The 19,579-nt window shown below is 46.0% G+C and overlaps 1 protein-coding gene across 1 annotated transcript; it reads right to left on the bottom strand.

The window, feature by feature from the left end:
* Positions 1-543: 543 nt before the first annotated feature.
* On the bottom strand, positions 544-19,310 carry USP11 (ubiquitin specific peptidase 11). The gene is made up of 22 exons (XM_084789624.1): positions 19,215-19,310; positions 18,653-18,836; positions 11,534-11,643; positions 10,581-10,711; positions 10,300-10,417; positions 9,761-9,906; positions 9,557-9,618; positions 9,337-9,436; positions 8,765-8,938; positions 8,510-8,668; positions 7,966-8,190; positions 7,762-7,845; positions 7,565-7,659; positions 4,688-4,894; positions 3,167-3,216; positions 2,622-2,972; positions 2,467-2,537; positions 2,090-2,202; positions 1,644-1,793; positions 1,441-1,556; positions 1,170-1,258; positions 544-1,086 (listed from the first exon to the last, which is right to left on the bottom strand). The coding sequence occupies exons 1-22, from the start codon at positions 19,240-19,242 to the stop codon at positions 952-954; spliced, it is 2,898 nt and encodes a 965-aa protein (XP_084645750.1). The 5' UTR covers positions 19,243-19,310; the 3' UTR covers positions 544-951.
* Positions 19,311-19,579: the final 269 nt, after the last annotated feature.

Genomic DNA, 19,579 nt, shown 5'->3' with positions numbered 1-19,579 from the left:
GGCAGCACCTGTTGTAAAGGTGATTAACAAACACTTAAACCTTCCAGGTATGGTAGCCACGCCTTTAATTCCAACACTCAGGAGGCAGAGCCCAATCTTTGAGTTGAAAGCCAACGTGGTCCACACAGTGAGTTCCAGAACAGCCAGATCAATACAGACAGACCCTGTCTCAAAAACAACAAACCCAGCCTTGTGCTTGTGGTGGTGGCGCACACCTTTAATCCCAGCACTTGGGAGGCAGAGGCAGGTGGATTCATGTGAGTTTGAGGCCAGGCTGATCTACAGAGTAAGTTCCAGGACAGCCAGAGCTGTTACACACAGAAACTCTATCTCAAAAACAAACAAACAAAACCCAAACCCACTCAGAACAGCATCAACCACATACCACACCTAACCTTCAATAATCACACAGAACAAAGCCCCGTTATTGGTGTGTAGTAAGTACGTAGGGAAGGAAAAAAAGAAGAAAAGAAAAAGAAACATACTGCTGAGTATGGGAGAATGGAACTTTGTAGGTATATTTTATACACAGCAGAAGGGATGGTCTTATTAAGAAAATACACTCTGTATTCACGCGACCCCCCCCCCCATTATCAGGCACTAAGAACACTTTGGGGCGAGGAAAAGAGGGAAGGGGCAGCATAAATAAGACCGGGATGGGAAGTCACTGCTGTACGATCACACACGGGGGGGGGGGGGGGGAGGGAGCGCGCGGGAGCGGGCGGGGGGGGGGGGGAGCGGGGGGCACGCGGCGGCAGGGGGCGGGGCGGCACACTGACAGTGGCACAGGGGCTCTTCTTCCTTAGAGAATAATACAGCGGTACAAGAGAACAGTAGCCATAGACTAAAGCCTGCAATGCCTGGGGGGAGAATGAACACAGGTATGAGAAGGGGTAGACATGAGGGAGTGGTGAAAGGGACATCCTTCTCTGTGGTAGATTCCAGGGCTCTTTAGTTCACGTCCATGATCTCCTGGTTGGCTGTCGAAGCAGAGGCAGGAGAGGAGGCGGTATCAGGTGAAGCCGTCTGGGACTGACGTCTACCCACATCTTGGCGTTGGTAGAACAAGACATAGGCTGCCTTGGACTGCAGGGAAAGGGCATAGTTCAGTTTGGAAGTCAGAAAGGGAGAGGAGGAAAGGGGGCAAGGGAGGACACAGAAAGCTATACCTCAATCTGATTCTCATTGACAGGCGAGACGCTACTGTCATCGAAGTAGTGCCACTGGCCACTGTCCTTGTTGCAGGCAAATGTTGTGTCTGAAATAAACAGAACACCATCCTCACCACCCTCTTGACTCTCTGAACTATCCAAGTTTACTTTTATGCTCTTCCTGCCTTGATAATTTTGTCTCTGGCCCATATACCACCAGTCTAGACCCCCCCACCCCCACCCCCACTCCGCCCAGGGCATGTCCCCTGGACCACAGCCTGGCACATACAGTGTCCATCACGCATGCCACCATAATGGTTGGAAACTGCGATGAGATCGTATTTGTACAGGTCTGGAGCAGACTCATTCTTTGGTTTGATGACAAACTCAGAGAAATCCAGATCCCTGTGGGATAGAAGACAGTAAATACCGGTGGACTCCACTTGTACCTTCCCGTCTCCCACAGCCTTTCTCTGTAAGGCTCCTACTGACCGGATAGGAAACTGCACCAGGGTGTCCAGCTTCTCCCGAGATAACTTAGAAAATGAAAAACGCTTCAGGTGGATAATGAGGACTTCGGGTAGCATCCAGAGGTCCAGCTTCTTGGTGGCCAGTTGGTGCTGCTTACAAGAGGAGCAGTACCTATAGAGAGAAGCCAGGTCAGGAAAGGACACTCTGAGCAACCTGCCTCGTGCCTCCTGCGTTCTTTACGGGTCCGCCAAGACTCCTTCTCACTCATTCCCCCTCCCTCTCAGACAGCTTCACCGAAAGACTGCCGGCATGTGCTGCTTGTTTGCATTTTTTGGAAAGGCTGCTCTGACTTTCAGTAAGGCCTGGGAATCTCACTTGTTCCTGTTTGTTGAGTACTTCTGTTAAACCAAGGCTCTAGCTATTAGTACCCCTCACGAAATCACTCTTGATAATTTCGAGGCCCTCACCAGGGGTTCTCCTTTTCAAGTGTTTCCACAGTGGTGAAGAGTTTGATGCACTCCTTCAGCTGCACTGGATTTTTCTTCAGCATGTATCCCACACAATCATGCTTCACATAGCCCTGGGGAGGGGGGAGTTAAGTGTCCAGAGGATCATACATGAGGAAGGTGGAGAAAAAATGGGGCAGTGCGGAATCACAGAGCAAGGAGTCAGAACCTGAGACCATGGTGCTCCCAGAGGTGTGCAGGTGCCAAGACCAGGCCGGTCCTGGGCCTGGATCTCTTGGCTCTGTTCCTAGCTGGAGTTGAGGGGGGGGGAGGATGTATAAAGGGTTGAAGTGTGAACTGCAAGGTTCTCCCATCCCTAGGGTCCTATTTCCATTTACCTCAGCCTCCACTTCATCGTAGTAACGCCTCTTCATCTCTGGCTCCCAATCCATGGCAATGTACGGCTGGTCTAGGGATGCAGAAGAGATGGTTATGCTCCTGTTGCTAGGAGATCCTTCCTCCTGCTATCTGAAAGCCCAGCTAGAGAACATACTTTGGATTTCTTCAGGAGAGATGGTCCGGTCACTGGTTCCATTGGAATTCACAGTCTGCAGTGTAAACAGTTGTTTCCTCCGGCGCCTTGGGGGCCACTGAGATGTGTGAAGGCTGTTGTTTAAGAGGAATGGGCATCGAGTGGTGACCCCAGAGCTGGGCCCAGCCTGCTCCTGCTCTGCCTCTTGGACATTACTGCCAGTGGAAGGCCCACGTATCTCCTCTGTTTCTTCATCACTGCTGCTGCCTATGTCATCATCTTCATCCTGGTCATCCTCCTCTTCGTCCTCCTCCTCTTCGTCGTCGTCGTCCTCCTCCTCTTCCTCCTCCTCCTCCTCATCATCGTCATCACCTAGGACAAGGAAGATGTCAAGAATGGAAATGTGGGCATTCCAGGGAACTGGGCTTCAACACATATCCAAAGGAACCCTGCATGGGTCATACATATCCCCCAAACCCATTGTTCCTCAGCCCTTCACCCCTATTAAGTAAGATACACTCATCCTTATTGGGCCTCTCTCCCTTCTTACCTTCCTGGGACCTCACCTTTCTCATCGCCATCATCCTCATCTGAGGTGGGTTTGGTCACGTATCGTCTGTAATAGAGCAGAGAAGACTCCCAAGTCAGAGGCACAAGGAGGGTGGGGCATCCTAAGATTTTACTTGGGTATGGTGGAGAACTCAGTGGTGAACTGATAAATAGGTCTTGGTCTCTCTCTCTCTCTCTCTCTCTCTCTCTCTCTCTCTCTCTCTCTCTCTCTCTCTCTGGTCTTTGAGAATGCTACTTTAATGCTTCCTCACTGAGCTATTATCCCAACCTTTTTCTGGAAAAAAAAATTTGGAGACAGTTTTAGTAAGTTACTCAAGCTGGCCAGATGATTCTCCCACCACAGTTGCCCAAGAAACTGGGATTGTAGGCATGTACCACCACATGACATTTCTTTCTTTTTTTTTTTCCAAGACTGGGTTTCTCTGTGTAGCCTTGGCTGTCCTGAACTCTCTTTGTAGACCAGGCTGGCCTCGAACTCACAGTGATCCACCTGCCTCTGCCTCCTGAGTGCTGGGATTAAAGGCATGAGCCACCACGCCCAACTTCACATCTGACATTTCTTAAATCATGGACCTGGAAAGTGGTGAAGTAGTAACATAAATGCATGAAGAGATTAGGAACACCAGTAGCACCCCTTTAATCCCAGCACTTGGAGGCAGAGGCAGGCGGATCGCTGTGAGTTCGAGGCCAGCCTAGTCTACAAAGGGAGTCCAGGACAGCCAAAGCTACACAGAGAAGCCCTGCCTCGAAAAACCAACACAACAACAACAACAACAACAACAACAACAACAACAACAACAACAACAAAAATACCAGTAGTAGCCTGGGCATAGATATTCGTGTACTAGTTGAGAGTGTGGAATTAAAGTCTAAAGCAAATATACAATCAGTTATGAATTAATGTCAGAGAAACCTTCCAAGGATGGACTTTTGAGTTAGAATGAAGGAGAGATTAATTCAGATAATGTACTTTGCTTGCCTTCCATGCTGAAGACTCTGGATTTTAGGTACAAGGATAAAACTACTGGTAAAAATACATCCAAGTCTCTCTGTAGAAGACAATTACACACAAATTGAAGTTGTCTCTACTTTTTTTGGGGGGGGGGTTCACCTCTGTATTTCTAGGACCAAAGAGAAGCATTAGAGAAGCCAGAGGTCTAGAAAAAGAAAAAGCCCCAAAAGTTATCTTACCATGTTTAGTATGAACTGTCCTTTGTTTTTGTTTCTTTTTCTCTCTTTTTTGGTGGTTGTTGTTTTGTTTTTTGACATAAGGTTTCCCTCTGTAGCCTCCTTGGCTGTCCTAGGACCTGCTTTGTAGACCATGCTGGCCTTGAACTCAGAGAGATCAGCCTGCCTCTGCCTCCCGAGTGCTGGGATTAAGGGCATGCGCCACCATGCTCAGCTTTTGAACTGCCCCTTGGATGTGCCAAACAGCAACTCAAAAACTCAAGTCTGAGTATTGTCCTTGGTTCCGCCCTCAATCCACTTGCCCGTGACCCTAGGAAAATGGTACTTACGAAAGCCGGTACATCAGGATGTTATATAGGCCCTCCCAGGAGTACCGGTCCCGAGGCACTGACACCAGGAGGGGGTGCCCAAAAAGAATCAGACCATAGTATGAGTTGTTGTAGTCTCGTGATAAGGTACGCTCCCTCAGGTAAACGGGAACCACAATGTCATCTCTTGAACCCTCAACAGGCTCAATACGACCAGTCACTTCATATCTGTATGTGGGAGCGGGGGTGGGGGGAGAGAATTAGTTTATTCTTTTTTTTAAGATTTCTTTATTTATTATGTATACAATATCCTGCCTGCAAGCCAGAAGAGGACACCAGACCTCATTATAGATGGTTGTGAGCTACCATGTGGTTGCTGGGAATTTTGAACTCATGACCTTTGGAAGAGCAATCGGTGCTCTTAACCTGAGGCATCTCTCCAGCCCCAAATTAGTTTATTCTTGACCAAGGCATCCCAACAAAAATTGTCCCTCAGTTGCTCCATCCATTCCCCTCAGTCTAAAAAATTTTGAGTTTTCATTTTTATTTATCCTTAATGTGTGTGTTTGATTATGGGTATACATATGCCATGACACACATGTGGAGGTTAGAATACATCTTTTGGGGGGGGCTGTTTTAAGACAGGGTTTCTCTGTGTTGCCATGGCTGTCCTAGACTCACTTTGTAGACCAGGCTGGCCTCAAACTCACAGTGATCCGCCTGCCTCTGCCTCCCAAGTGCTGGGATTAAAGGTGTGCGCCACCACGCCCGGCTAGAATACATCTTTTAGGAGTCGGTTCCCTCCTTCCATTATGGTTCAGGTTGTCAGGCTTGTGCGAGTGTTTTTACCCACTGAGCCATCTTGTCTGCTTCCCCCAAACTATTTTTATCATTATTATTTTATGTGTATGGGTGTTTTGTCTGTATGGGTGTCTGTGTATCCCATGTGTGCCTGGTGACTGCAAAGGCCAAAAGAGGGTGTCTGAATCCCCTGGGACTCCAGTTACAGAAGGTTGTGAGCCTCCATGTGGGTACTTGAAACTGAAGCTGGGTCCTCTGGAAAAGTAGCTAGCCAGTCCCTTAACCATGAAGTTATCTGTCTAACCTTTACCCCCAAAATTTTAACGGGTCTAAGAATATATGAAAGCTCTGGTACTTTATAAACTACTAGATGACTTCCATTGCACTTTGTCTATATGCTATTTGAGGAAGAACTTTGGTAACATGGGAAGGCTGAGGGCGTTAATAAAAAAAAACAATGGTTAAAACATTTTTACTGGCCAGGCATGGTGGCGCACTCCTTTAATCCTAGCACTCCAGAGGCAGAGGCAGTCGGATCACTGTGAGTTCAGGCCAGCCTGGTCTACAAAGTGAGTTCAGGACAGCCAAGGGTGCACAGAGAAACCCTGTCTCAAAAGACCAAAAAAAAAAAAAAAAAAAAAAAAAAAAAAACCAAACCAAAATATTTTTCCTGTGGAAAACTTGTTTACAAAGAAAATTTCTATTCACAAAGCTTTGTTCAGTTTTTAGTTGCCCAAAGTTTTGGGTTTTTTTGGTTTTTCAAGACATGGTTTCTCTGTGTAGCCTTGCCTATCCTGGACTCGCGTGGTAGACCAAGCTGGCCTCGAACTTACAGAAATCTGTCTGCCTCTGCCTCCCGAGTGCTGGGATTAAAGGCATACACCATCACACCCGGCCTGCCCGAACTTTTAAAATTGTTGTGGGAGTCGGGTAGTGGTGGCACAGGCCTTTAATCTTAGCACTCAGGAGGCAGAGGCACACAGATCTCTGAGTTCAAGGCCAGCCTAGTCTACAGAGTAAGTTCCAGGACAGCAAGGGCTACACAGAGAAATTTGTCTTGAAAAAAACAAAACAAAACAAAAGACAGACAGATAGATAAAATTGTTGTGGGAAGCAGGGCATAGTTCAGTAGAAAGGCACTTGCTTGGATTCTAACTGCAGCACTTCCAAAATATATAATGAATAGATTTTAAAAGAGGCATATTGTTGGGCGGTGGTGGCACATGCCTTTTATCCCAGCACTCAGGAGGCAGAGGCAGGTGGATCTCTGTGAGTCTGAGGCCAGTCTGGTCTACAAAGTGAGTCTAGAACAGCCAAGGCTACACAGAGAAGCATATTGGGGGCTGGAGAGATGGCTCAGTGGTTAAGAGCACTGTCTGTTCTTCCAAAGGACCCAGGTTCAATTCCCATGGCTGCTCACAACTGTCTGTATTTCCAGTTCCAGGGGATCTTATGGCCTCAACCAATGCAAATAAAGCAAAATTAAATAAAATGGTTTAAAAAGAAAAGAAAAGAAAAGAAGCATATTGCTAGACATAGTGGTGCATGCCTTTAGTCCTAGCATATGGGAGGCAGAAGCAGGTAGGTATCTAAGTTTGAAGACAGTCTGGTCTACATACTGTGTTCTAGGACAACCAAGGCTACACAGAGAGACCATCTCTCTGTCTCTCTGTCTCTGTCTCCACATATGTATATATAATATACACTTACAAGTATATGAATTGGACTATAAGTGTAGCTCAAGTGTTTACGAGTATAGCTCAAGTGTTTAAGAGTACTTGTCTTACACGCTCTTGAGTTCTGGGTTCCATCCCCAGCAGGGCAAAATAAAAATTGTGGGGAAAGCCAGGTGGTACACACCTGTAATCCCAGCACTGGGGAGGCATAGGCTGGTGGATCGCTGTGAGTTAAGAGGTCAGCCTGGTGTACAAAGTGAGTCCAGGACAGCCAAGGTTACACAGAGAAACCAGGTCTTGAAAAACCAAAACTAAAACAAAAACACCACCACCACCACCAACAACAACAAAAAACCCAAAAAACAAAAACGAAAGTTGCGGGGCGCTTCCTCTATTCTTTCCCCTTGCTTTCCTCACTCACACAAAGATATCATCACGATCCAAGATGCCGCTTAGAGGATCTTCCAGCTGGTAAAGCTTATAGAATCGGTGGCTGAAGACATCAGCTACTATCATCTGGGAATAGGGACAGGGACATAGGGACATAGGGACAGTCAGTGTGCGAGGCCTTTCTTCCTTTAAATCCTACCTACCCACCCTCCCTCTTCCAAGTCTCACCTTGTCTGGTGCAACACTTGTATGTGTAGATAGAGCCACACACAGATCTGAAATATTGCCCTTCTTGGGGACCACAACCTGGTGCTGAGGGAGAAATAACATCCACAGGAGATCAAAAGAGCTTATGGTAGGTTAATGCAAAAAAAACCTTGAGGAAACTATTAAAATTCTGACTGCACGTCCCTCGTGTTCCCATACCCCTACCTGTTCTGGCTTGCGGCGGGGATCCATGGGGACAAAGAAGACCTCTAAGACCCTCCTGGAGCAGACAGGCAGTGGGACACTGAGGTAGCAGAAGGGGTCAAAGGTCACAGATACATTGCCACAATCAGGGCACACCAGTGTGGACTTGAAAAGGCCATGAAAAGTGTCCACAATCACAGAATCATTTCGTCGTTTGTGGTTCTGCCAGGCTTCCTGAGCCACTTCCTGTTGACAAGCATGAAGGTGGGTTAGGGGCAGAGGGAAAGGTTTGGGGATAGATTCGTAGGGGTTTGAGGTAAAGGGCCGTGTTGAAGCCTAGTGGCAGGGTTACAGCTAGGTCTATCTGGAACTCATGTTCCCTGTCATTTATGAAGGGCCTGATTGGGGTTAGCTCTGAGGCAGCTAAGGGGACAGATACGGTGCTGTGACTGAGGTTGGGGTGAAGATCAAAGTAGGGAACTGACAAAACGGTGTTAGGTAGACTGGTGACACAAGAGACTTCCTAAGGCAGTAAGTAACTCTGTAGCGTTAGTGGGTAGCTTACCAGATCTGGTCGGCCCGCACCATTGCATAGCTCAACATATTCTTTCGTTTTAACTCGATTGAGGTCCTCATGCAGCCCATCCAGGAGAAACGACAGTAGTTCCTGCGAGTCATGCTGCTGGTAGCCCAGAAACTGGGATGCGAAATGGCCAACTTTGTTCTGAGGAGACAGTTGTGTGGTAAGAGTGTGAGAAGGATGTAGGCGAAGCAAGAGAAATGACGGCGGGAGTCCATGGGGGGGGGGGTTGAGACACACCTTGAACACATTTGGTACAACGGAGCGGTGGTAGCCAGACCAGGTCTGCTTTACCAGATCGGCATAGGCTTCAGCAAGCTCACCCTTCATGCCCAGAGGGTTCCAGAAGTTGAGCTCCTCCAGGTAGCGGTTGTTGAGAAAGTACTCTGTGAGCTGTGGCACGTTACTGAGGCACTGTGGAGGTAGGGCCCGGTGAAAGAGGTAGAGGAGACGTGAGGTGATGCAAGTGAGAACAAGAAGAAGGAGGAGGCAAGAGGGAAATGGAGAGAGAAGGGGAAAGGTTGGCAGCGTGAATGTAGTAAAAGCATCAGAGAAGAGGTCAGTATCTCTGGAGGAGGAAAATGGTAGTGCCGAAGGAAAAGGCAGGGAGGACAGGCAGCAAGTAAAGGGAGACGGTGTTGATACTTCGGGAGCAAATGTGGGCACACACACCAGATCAGATTTGTGGAGCCTTGGCTTTCAACCTGACCCCTTGTACTGTAACGTCAACTCTCCCACCCCCTGGCCCCCTAGCTCTGTTCCCCAATACCTAAGCCCTGTAGCTGTGCCACACATAGATCTAATGGCCCAACCTGTAGGGCCGAGTTCATGAAGCACGTGTTGCCCAGATTGGTAAGGCCACAGATGCCCGGCTGACCCTGGAACTCCTCATCCTCTTCCGGCATGTTGTTCCTGGGGTTGGATGAGAAACCCTATGAGCTAAGGCCTACTACAGGTGGGTGCTCTGTACTCGTAGGTTCTGTCTGTCTACTGTGGGGTGCCCCCACTCTGCATGACACCCCAAGGGCTCACATGCCACAAATCTGTGTGCTGGGCCAAGTGCCATCTTTGTTTCGAGTCTCCATGATGATCAACTGGGGATAAAGCAGAGAAAGGAAAAAGGAACACATTAGTAGAAAGGCCTGATGGGTACCATGCCCTTCCCTGGTCTGACTACTGCCAGGAGGAATCCATCCACCAGGCTACTTGCACAGAGAGAATCCTCCTCGTTGTTACCTGCCCAGCCTCAAGGCAGGCGTCAAGTAGTGTGATCTGCATGTTGCACAATCGATCCAAAGAGCCCTCTGCGTTCTTGATCCAGAGGCGCGTGTCTTCCTTGGGCTCTATCAGAAACCGTTTCCGAGCTGTTTGCAAGACTAGATCTGTGGAGGGCAATGGAGCGTGACCATATCTTCTGGGACCTTATCTGATACCCTTACCGACTCCTTTGAGAGCTTTAGCTTACTTTCAGACTTTGATTATTTTTACCAATACACTTTGTCCTCAAATCAACCTCCACATGAGTGACTCACCTTTAGAACCTCAGAATTTGAGACCCTCCCAGTAAAGAGACACTCTTTTATCCACCCCCACCCAAGCGACTGGAATACAGTTCATTCTTTCTGGACTCCAGTGTGCTTAACTCAACCACCACCACCTTCGTCCAGTGTCACTAGTGCCTTCTCAAGGAAGCTGTAACCGCGCACCGCCTCAGGTACCACAGATGTAAGCCATGGCTAAGGGCAGCAACTTATCCCAGAGGCCCTGAGACTCACCCAGAGAATCAGTGTGGCTGAACTGAATGGTGAGAGCTGTCTCCATATCACTGTGCTGGACAAGCAGCAACTCTATTGGGTACACTTCTACCTTCTGGATGCCAGGAAGCTCAATGACCTGTGAAGGGAAAGGAGCACCCACACTCAAAGCCCACCGAACTGACAGAGGAACACAGGTCCACACAGCACTGTACCCAGCCCGAGCCTATACGGCCCTTCCTCCTCCCCAGCTTCCCAGAGCATCCTAACATACACACTTAGCATCTGCTCCACCCACTTACCTTTCGCTCAATAGGTGGCTGACCATCCTCTAAGCCATAGCAGCTGACCAGATAGTTCCAAGCAGGCCCCGGGAGCAGCACATAATCAGTTCCTTCGAGCAGTCCCTCCCTGAGGTGCCAGCTCTTCTGATCTGCAGGGGGTAGGGGTGTGGACACGGCAAAGCATGAATTAAGAAAGGAACTGTTAACAGTCATAGGGGAGGGGAATAAGGGGAAAATGGGAGGGAGGGAAGAATGGGAGGATACAAGGGATGGGATAACCATTGAGATGTAACAAGAATAAATTAATAAAAATTTTTTAAAAAAAGAAAAGAAAAAAAGGAACTTTTTTTTTGTTGTTGTTGTTGTTTTGATCGAGACAGGGTCTCTCTGTGTAGCCTTGACTGTCCTGGACTCGCTTTGTAGACCAGGCAGGCCTCGAACTCACGATTCCTCAGCCTCTGCCTCTCGAGTGCTGGCATTAAAGGCGTGCGCCACCACCGCCCGGCTGTTTTTTGGTTTGGTTTGTTTGGTTTTTTCGAGACAGGGTTTTTCTGTGTAGCCTAGGCAGACCTAGACTTACTTTGTAGACCAGGCTGGCCTCAAACTCACAGCGATCTGCCTGCCTCTGCCTCCCAAGTGCTGGGACTATAAGCAAACGACCGGCAAGAAAGGAACTGCTAATGCTGGCCACCCCACCAATGACTAAGCATAAAGAATGGGAGGATGGCTGGGGGTGGTGGCCACGCCTTTAATCCCAGCAGTCAGGAGGCAGAGGCAAGCAGATTGATGTGAGTTCGAGGTGAGCCTGGTCTACAAAGGGAGTCCAGGATAGCCAAGGCTACACAGAGAAACCCTGTCTCGAAAAAAAAACAAAGGAAAAAGAAAAAAAAATTAGATTATGGACCCTTGTGGGAACAGAGGGGATCAGAACTCCAGGGCAAGGCAGATGGGGAGAGGCTGAAGCTTGGTACCTTCGAAGAGCCCAGCGTTGTTGATACAGCCAGGAAAGGTGTTAGCATCTTGGTCCCTTCCCTTCACATACACCTCCCACTGTTTATACCACTGTTGCTCCACAAGGAACCTGGAACCCAGACAGACAACAAGGGTGTCATATGATTGTACAACCGTCACCATTTGAGGTGTTACCTATTAATCCACTGTAATTCCAGCAGAAAATTGTCAGCAGCATGGAAAACTAAGAAGCAAAAATTTATTCAGTCAAATGCGCATTTGCCTATTAGACGACCCAACATTTTTCATTTGTTCCTCTGTTTTGTTTTGTTTTGTTTTTTTTTTGAAATGACGTCTTGTACCACTCTGTTAGGCTTGAAACATACTACATATGCCACCCAAGTGGGCCTCAAGCTCTCTGGTTCCTTCTGCTTCAGTCTCCCGAATGCTGGCATTAAAAGGTGTGTATATACCCCCCCCCATGCTCAGCTATGCTGGGAGTTTAGTTTGGGGGGGTGGTCTCTTTTGAGACAGGGTCTCACTACATAGTCCTGGCTGGCAGTAAACTTGTTGCTTCAACCTCCAAGCTAGGATCATAGACATGAATCACACCTGGCTTTGTATTTCAGCAGCCCTGGTTGTCCTCAAACTCAAGAGATCTGGCTGTCTCTGTCTCCCGAGTGCTGGGATTAAAGGCGTGCACCACCATTGCCTAGCTAGCTAATAGTATTTTTCAATGCAAAAGGAGGCACGGCTCAAGTTCAAAAAATATTTTTAGCCAGGCGGTAGAGGCACACGCCTTTAATCCCAACCTTCTGCAGAGGCAGGCAGAGCTCTTAGTTTGAGGCCAGCCTGGCCTACAGAGCGAGTTCCAGGACAGCTAGAGCTCCATAGCCAGCAGAGATTTTACTTAATTATGTTTATCTCTGGGACAGACAACCTCAAAACAACATGGTTACTGACTCAGGGCAGCATGGGCTCAAAGCAAGGCCATTGATAACTGTCATCTGGTCAGAAAAAGTTAACTCTACTCACCATAACCCCCAAGTGCAAATGTTCCAGGCCACTGGGTCATGGAGACAATGCTTCACTGTCTTCACAGAACACCCCTGCCTCAATAAAGGCCACCTCTTATGTAATAAACTTTCTATCTACTTGTGCCTCTTTCTGTCTTGGTGAATTCATTACTAGTATCAGCAGCCTATCACAACCATCCTGCACAAAAATGTAAAAGTTACAGGCAATAAATATAACATTGCTCTATCAAATTTATTTGAATAAGTTCATATATACATAAAAGCACACTATTGGATTCTTTACTGCCCAGTATCCTGTAGCTAATACACCCAAAGATAATTAGGATTTGGGTCTTTTGTATAAAATTACTATAGTCACTTTTTTTTTTTGGGTCACCAAATCATTGCCAATTCTGTGCTTTCTTTTGCATACTTTTAATTATGTATGTGTGTGTGCCTGTTTACAAGTATGTGCACGTCACTGTAGAGGCTCTTGGAGGCCAGAAATCACTAGATTCCCTGAGGCTGGAGTAACTTGGTAGCTGCAGACCACCTAATGTGGGAACCGAACTCAGGGCCTCTGGAAGCAGTATGCACTCTTAACTGCTGAGCCATTTCTCCAGTATCCCCCCACCTTCTTTATTTGGTTTTTTGAGACTGACATTTTCTATGTAACAGTGCTGGCTGTCCTGGCACTCGTTCTGTAGACTAGGCTGGCCTCAAACTCACAGTGATATGCTCGCCTCTGCCTCCCGGGTGCTGGAATTAAAGGCGTGCTCCTCCAATCCCTGACTCCAATGTTCCTTTTTACATATTATTTTTTTGTTCAAGACAGGGCCTTACTATGTTGCAATGGCTGTCCTGGAACTATATAGACCTCGCTTCTGCCTCCAGAGTGCTGGAATTAAAGAAGTGTGCCATCAATGCCTGCCTACATACTCAATCCATCTTTTTTTTTTTTTTTGTGGTTGAGACAAGGTCTTATGTAGCCTAGGCTGGCCTTGAGCTATATATTAGGATGACCATAAATACCTAATAATCTTTACCACTATGTTCTTATAAAACTAACTGTCCTTCTTGCCTTGCTTGTAACATTTTTGAGACAGGGTTTCACTTGGCAGTATGGCTCCAAACTCCTGAGCCCCCTGCTTTAGCTTGCCAAGTGCTAGGATTTCAGATGTGTATTACCATGCTCATCTTGTTCTCTAAATATTCTTGCCAGGCTGGTCTCAAATTTGTGCCAATCTGCCCAAATCAGTCTCCTGAATGCTGACAGCACACAAAGGAGCCACCATGCCCACATCTCTTTCTAAGTTCTGTTGATCTGGCTGGGTGCGGTGGTACACGTCTTTAATCCCAGCACTGGGGAGGCAGAGGCAGGTGGATCACTGTGAGTTCCAGGCCAGCCTGGTCTACACAGTGAGTCCAGGACAGTCAATGCTACACAGAGAAAGCCTGTCTCAAAAAAAAAAAAAGTTCTGTTGATCTGTCTTTCCAAACTTAAGACAATGCACTACAAAAATGCCTAAATTGTCTCTGAGAGAGAGAGACAACACAGTTGCTTTTCTCCCATAGATGGCACATGCCTTTAATCCCAGCAAATGGGAGACAGAGGCAGGCAGTTTTCCAATTTTTCTGAAACAAGTTCTCAAATAGCCTACATTGGCCTTGACTTTCTGATCCCCTGTTTCAACCTCCCTAGTGCTGGGATTAGGGGCCCTTCAGGTCACCATTCCCAGTTCTTCCTATTTAATATTTTTGAAAATGACGTATCAAATAATGCACTTTGGAGGCTAGGGTAGGGGGCACTGTCACAAATTTGTGGCCAGCCTAGGTTACAGTGTGAGACCTCAAAGAACAAAATACGTTTATCTTCCTCAACTAATCATGTAGGATTAGATATACTACTATAAATATCTTTCACCAACATTTCTTTTTCTTTTTTTGAGACAGGGTTTCTCTGTGTAACAGCCCTGGCTGTCCTGGACTCGCTTTGTAGACCAGGCTGGCCTCGAACTCACAGAGATCCGCCTGCCTCTGCCCCCACCCCCAAGTGCTGGGATTAAAGGCCTGGACTCACCAACATTTCTTAATGTCCTATGAAACTGTACTGTTTGTTAGTGCAACTCTGAACCTAGCTACCCTTCTTTCTTTACCTAAGACCTCTATAATTGTTTAACTTTGTTAGGAAGCTGTCTGTGCCCTGCATGGAGACAATTCATTGTCAGAAGAACAACTCTTTCTAAGGAAGCTATCTTTTTAGAGATTTGAATGTGGTCTCAAAACATAAGCCCTTTAGGGGCTGAGTCAAGGGCTTGTTGTGTTTGGATCTTCAATAGCTACATAAAAAGCTGAGCAAGAGCTGGGCGTGGTGGCACCCACCTTTAATCCCAGCACTCGGGAGGCAGAGGCAGATGGATTGATGTGAGTTGTAGGCTAGCCTGGTCTACAAAGTGAGTTGAGGACACCCAAGGCTACACAGAGAAACCCTGTCTCGAAAAGCAAAGAAACAAAGACAAAAACACTAAGGTGGAGGGTGGGTAGGTAGGTAAAGGTGCTTGCCACCAAGCCTGCTGACCCAAATTTGATCCCCCAGGAAATATAGGATTGAAGGAGCAAACTGACTTCTGCAAGTAGTTCTCTGGCCGCCTCCAGCACAAGGAATCACACGGTGTCCCCCCTCCAAATAAATGCATCTAAGAAAATTAATCCGTAAAGATTAAACCAAGGGTGGGAGGTGCAAGTAATACTGACACAGATGTATGATTTGGAGCTAGTCCTTGAGTTCAAATGCTTTATAAACAGGTATTTACCAACTATGGCAGCAAACCCATAGAGAACTTTGAGATACTTTGCTCTTACCTAATTTAAGCATCAAAAAGTGGAGCATGGCAAAAATGCTTTGTAACAAATCCAACAGGAGAAACGAAGTGGCTTTAATATTCAACCAACACTGGTGTGGTAATGTTTTTAATGAGGTGAAGTTAACATAAAATGAACCCATTTGAAAGTGAACAATTCATTAACATTTAGTACATTCACAACGTTCTGTACCCACCATCTCTACTTAGTTCTAAAACATTTTCCTTACACCAAAGAAGATGCACTGCTGGCAGGGTAATTTAGGATCTCAGGCCGGGCGGTGGTGGCACACACCTTTAATCCCAGCACTTGGAAGGCAGAGGCAGGCAGCCAGCCTGGTCTACAAAGCAAATCCAGGACAGTCACAGCTGTTACACAGAGAAATCCTGTCTTTAAAAAAAGAAAAAAAAAAAAAGGAAAAAGAAAAAAAAAGAAGAGGAATGACTGATGGCATCTCATGTCTTATCTCCCAATGGCACAACCATGACACATCTGTCAAGGTAGGAAAGGGGCATGAACACTTTTGAGGGCCTTCTGGACATTTCCAAATGAGCTACAAAAAACAGTTTGGTTACTGTTTATCTTCAGGATTGATTGAGGTTAGTCTTTGCTGGAGAATTATGATATAATGGCAGAAAAAAATTACTATATCCTCCAAGTTTGGAACTTTAATTTATCTCCCCAGTAATGTACACACATTTCACTGGCAGTGTTATTTAGGAACTCTGTAAAGTAAGAAAACCTGGGAAAGGACCTAAGATGTAAAGAACAGCAACAGTCGAATGTGGATGGTCGTGATGGAGAGAGGGAGGGACTGATGGCTGATAATCAGAGATTAGAGGGAAAAAGTTAGGATGGAAAAAGGGTACCAGCTTCCAAAAGCCCTGCAGGTCACTCAGGATTTTACTATTTCTACTGCATGAGACAGATGGATATGATTACATGATTACATATTATATGTGTGTGTGTATTTTTAAAATTACTGCTTAAGAACAGCATCTTAATATTTGAGAAACCTGGCAGACAGAGCTATAACCAGGAAATCAAGGTTAATGTCTCAAATTACATTATACAGATACTATATACCATGTAAATATACGGGCTCACAATATGCATCTGTCTATTTCATAAACCGCCCCACTCTCTCTTAAAACACTTATGAGAATGAGCCCTTTAATTGAAATTCAAAATTTAGGGTTAATAGTTTCTCATGAAACAGGGAAAGGAATTTCCATATGGGAGAAGCATAGGATTCTTTTAAGATAATGTTCTGAATCTTCATGTGGGTTGATAAAACCACATAGAAAATTTAGTATTTTTTTTCCTTTGAAGTAACCCATTGAAAATGTGTTTTTAAAAAGCCAGGTAAGGTAGAATATGCCTGTAATGTCAGCCAGATTTCTGAGTGCAAGTCCAGCCTGGTATAGTGGGTTCCCTGACAGCCAGGACTACTTAATAGAGACCCTGTCTCCAAAAAGAGGAGGAAAAATAATACAAAGACTTCTCTGTATGCCCTTAGATTCTCCAAATCTAACACACTTTATCCATTTGTTCTATTCTTATTTTTCCCAAATTATTTTTGGGGTATTTTTATTTATATTAAAATAGACAAAAATGTATGCATTTATGATATACAGCATGTTTTGATATATACATTATAAACCACTAAAACAAGCTCCTTAACATATCAATTATGTCACAGGTTTTTTTGGGTAAAAACATATAAAATCTATTAAGCAATTTTCAAGTATAGAATAGAATGCTATTACGTATAATCATCATCTTGTACAACGGCTCTCTTGAATTTGTTCCTCTTGTCTAACTAAATTTCGTACCCTATGACGAATATTTCAATAACCTACCTCCCATGTGCATTTTTACATAAGCTAGTTTTTCAATCATATGGTAAGCTGATTACACAATGGTTCTTTATCCCTAAATTTTCAGTATATATTTTTCACCAAACAAGGGGTATTCCTTCATAACCACATTACAATTATCACAAACAAGAGATTATCAGTATTTTGTCACCCCTTGGATAACAGGTCTTGGTCAAATTTCAATGATTTTTCCCAATAAAATTTACAGTGAAAGAGAAATAAATTATGAGAAAGAATCCTCATTTGAAAACATTATTTATTTTTCCTGTTCTAGAATCCAACTGAGAATCACATGTTGCATTAAATTGTGACTTGTTAAACTGCATTAATTCCTTCAATATGGAACAGTTCTTCAGCATCTGCCTTGCACAACCTTGCCAGTTTTGAAGTGTATAAACCATTTCTTTCAGCAGGATGTCCATCAATTTAAGTAAAATGTTTTATACTATAATCTTTGTAGGTCTTACGATATTTAGAACTTAAAAAACGAGATGCAACTCGGAGAGAAATAAGAACCCAGAAGCAGTAAAATTTAAGAGACACTGATTAGCATTTTTGAAAAATCGGTAAAATAAGGCAATTTGTCAAAAGCTTTGGAATCTTTAAAAATAACCATTCCTGCTGATTACAAAAATCAAATAAAAACGTTTCCCCAAATAACCTTCTTTTGTAAATCATCTGCACTTTCTCCTGTCCTAGGAAGGAGACCTTGACAACAAAACAAAACAAAGAAAACAAAATAAACAAACAAAAAAAAACCCTATCGCGTCACAATCTTTGCTCTTTCGCAGGCGCCATTTTCTGTCCTAGGCACCGCCCCTCCTCCACGGCTGGCCCCACCCCAGACCTTAGCCTCGGTCTCAGGAGCCAGGCACTGTCTCCCTACCACCACTCCCTCCGCCCCTTGGCCCACAGCTATAGACTATGGAGGTGCTGTTCAGCAGATGCCACCAAGCTCGTCGGATTCACAGGCGCTCCGAGTACTCGTAGGGCGCTCCTTGCAAGCGACGCAACGTTTCGTAACACCCGCCACGCCCCCGCCTTAAGTACAGAGCCAGCCTCTTTTCCAGGCTCCAGGTTCTGAGACGCAGTCCCTTTCACTCCCTTCCCAATTGATGCAGTCTCCTGACCCCATGGTCATTCCCTTCACGCCTCGACCACAAACAAACCTCATTTTGTCCCCACTCGGCCCCGCCTCTTTCCCCAAATGTTGCAATTCATTCACTAGCACCTACACGCCCCCTCTCTCTCCCTCCAGCCCACCAAGCCCCTTCCCCCGCCTCGCACCTCTTCTTCCTAAGAATTTGGCTTCTAAGTACCCCCATGATACTAACACCCCCACGGTCCCCTTGGCCAAGGCTTCATTGAAGCCCAGCCTCACCAGCTTTCGCCAGCTCGCAGTGGACGCTCTCGCCCATTCCCGATTTGGCGCCACTGTTCGTCCAGGTCTGGCATTGCTTCGTGCTGTGTCTCTGTGTCCTCAACGGAGGCCGGGATGGCAGCTGCGGCTGGATCCGCTGCGACCGCCGCCATCACCGTCTGTCGTCCTCTGACTGCCAACGCAACTGAAGATAGGAAGAGGACCCTCAACAGGCACTTCCGGATTCTGTGCCGGAAACGGAAGCAGAGCCCCCCAACAATCAGGGGGCTACTGCCATCTTGGAGACGTCACAATTTGGCGGAAATTGGGTGGTGGGTTGTGATCTCTGCAACCAACACCAGGGGTTAACCTTGTAGGTTGAAACTAAGATACTAATGTCTTGTGGAATTCCCTAACATCAAGTTAAAAGGTCTTATGGAAGGTGGAGGCCAAAGGCTTCCAAGATGAGCAAAGATAAGTGTTTAGGACCTCACAAAGAACGCTTAGGGCAAGTGTTTTCTGCTCCTTGGACTGAGGTCTCATACTGTCAATGCTGCGTTTTTGTTAGCCTAACTAGAATTACCTTTCATTGCACTAGCCTTCTCGTCCATCAAATCCAAAAGTAGGGGCTGGAGAGATGAGTCGGTAGTTAAGAACAGTTGCTGCTCTTGCAGACCATGGAAGTTCAATTACCAGCACAACCATCCATAACATCAGTTCCAGGGGATCAGCAGGAATGCACAAGGCACACATAGATGTATACAGGGAAAACATTCAAACACACAAATAGGTTTTTTCGGTTTGTTTTTTACTCACATAGAAAGAGCAAAGAGTTTATTACCACCTTCTGAGTGCCTCACTCAGAACTAAAGTGTGTGTGTGTGTGTGTTGTTTCAGAGAGGGGCTTTGCTAAATTTCTCCCAACTCTATGAAGCCCAAGCTGGCATC

The sequence above is a fragment of the Acomys minous genome, assembly GCF_964271855.1.
Source record: "Acomys minous genome assembly, chromosome: 7".
NCBI lineage: Eukaryota > Metazoa > Chordata > Mammalia > Rodentia > Muridae > Acomys > Acomys minous.
Note: the sequence above shows the minus strand (reverse complement) of the source record. Positions and strands in the feature narration are given on the sequence as shown.

Bases quoted from the DNA above. Each gene is read 5' to 3' on its own strand.
- USP11 (XM_084789624.1), bottom strand. From the start codon at position 19,242: ATGGACGAGAAGGCTAGTGCAATGAAAG. The intron at 18,837-19,214 runs GTAATTCTAGTT...TCCTATCTTCAG, and splicing joins GAAGGCTAGTGCAATGAAAG to TTGCGTTGGCAGTCAGAGGA. The intron at 9,619-9,760 runs GTAACAACGAGG...CTTTATCCCCAG, and splicing joins CCTGCCTTGAGGCTGGGCAG to TTGATCATCATGGAGACTCG.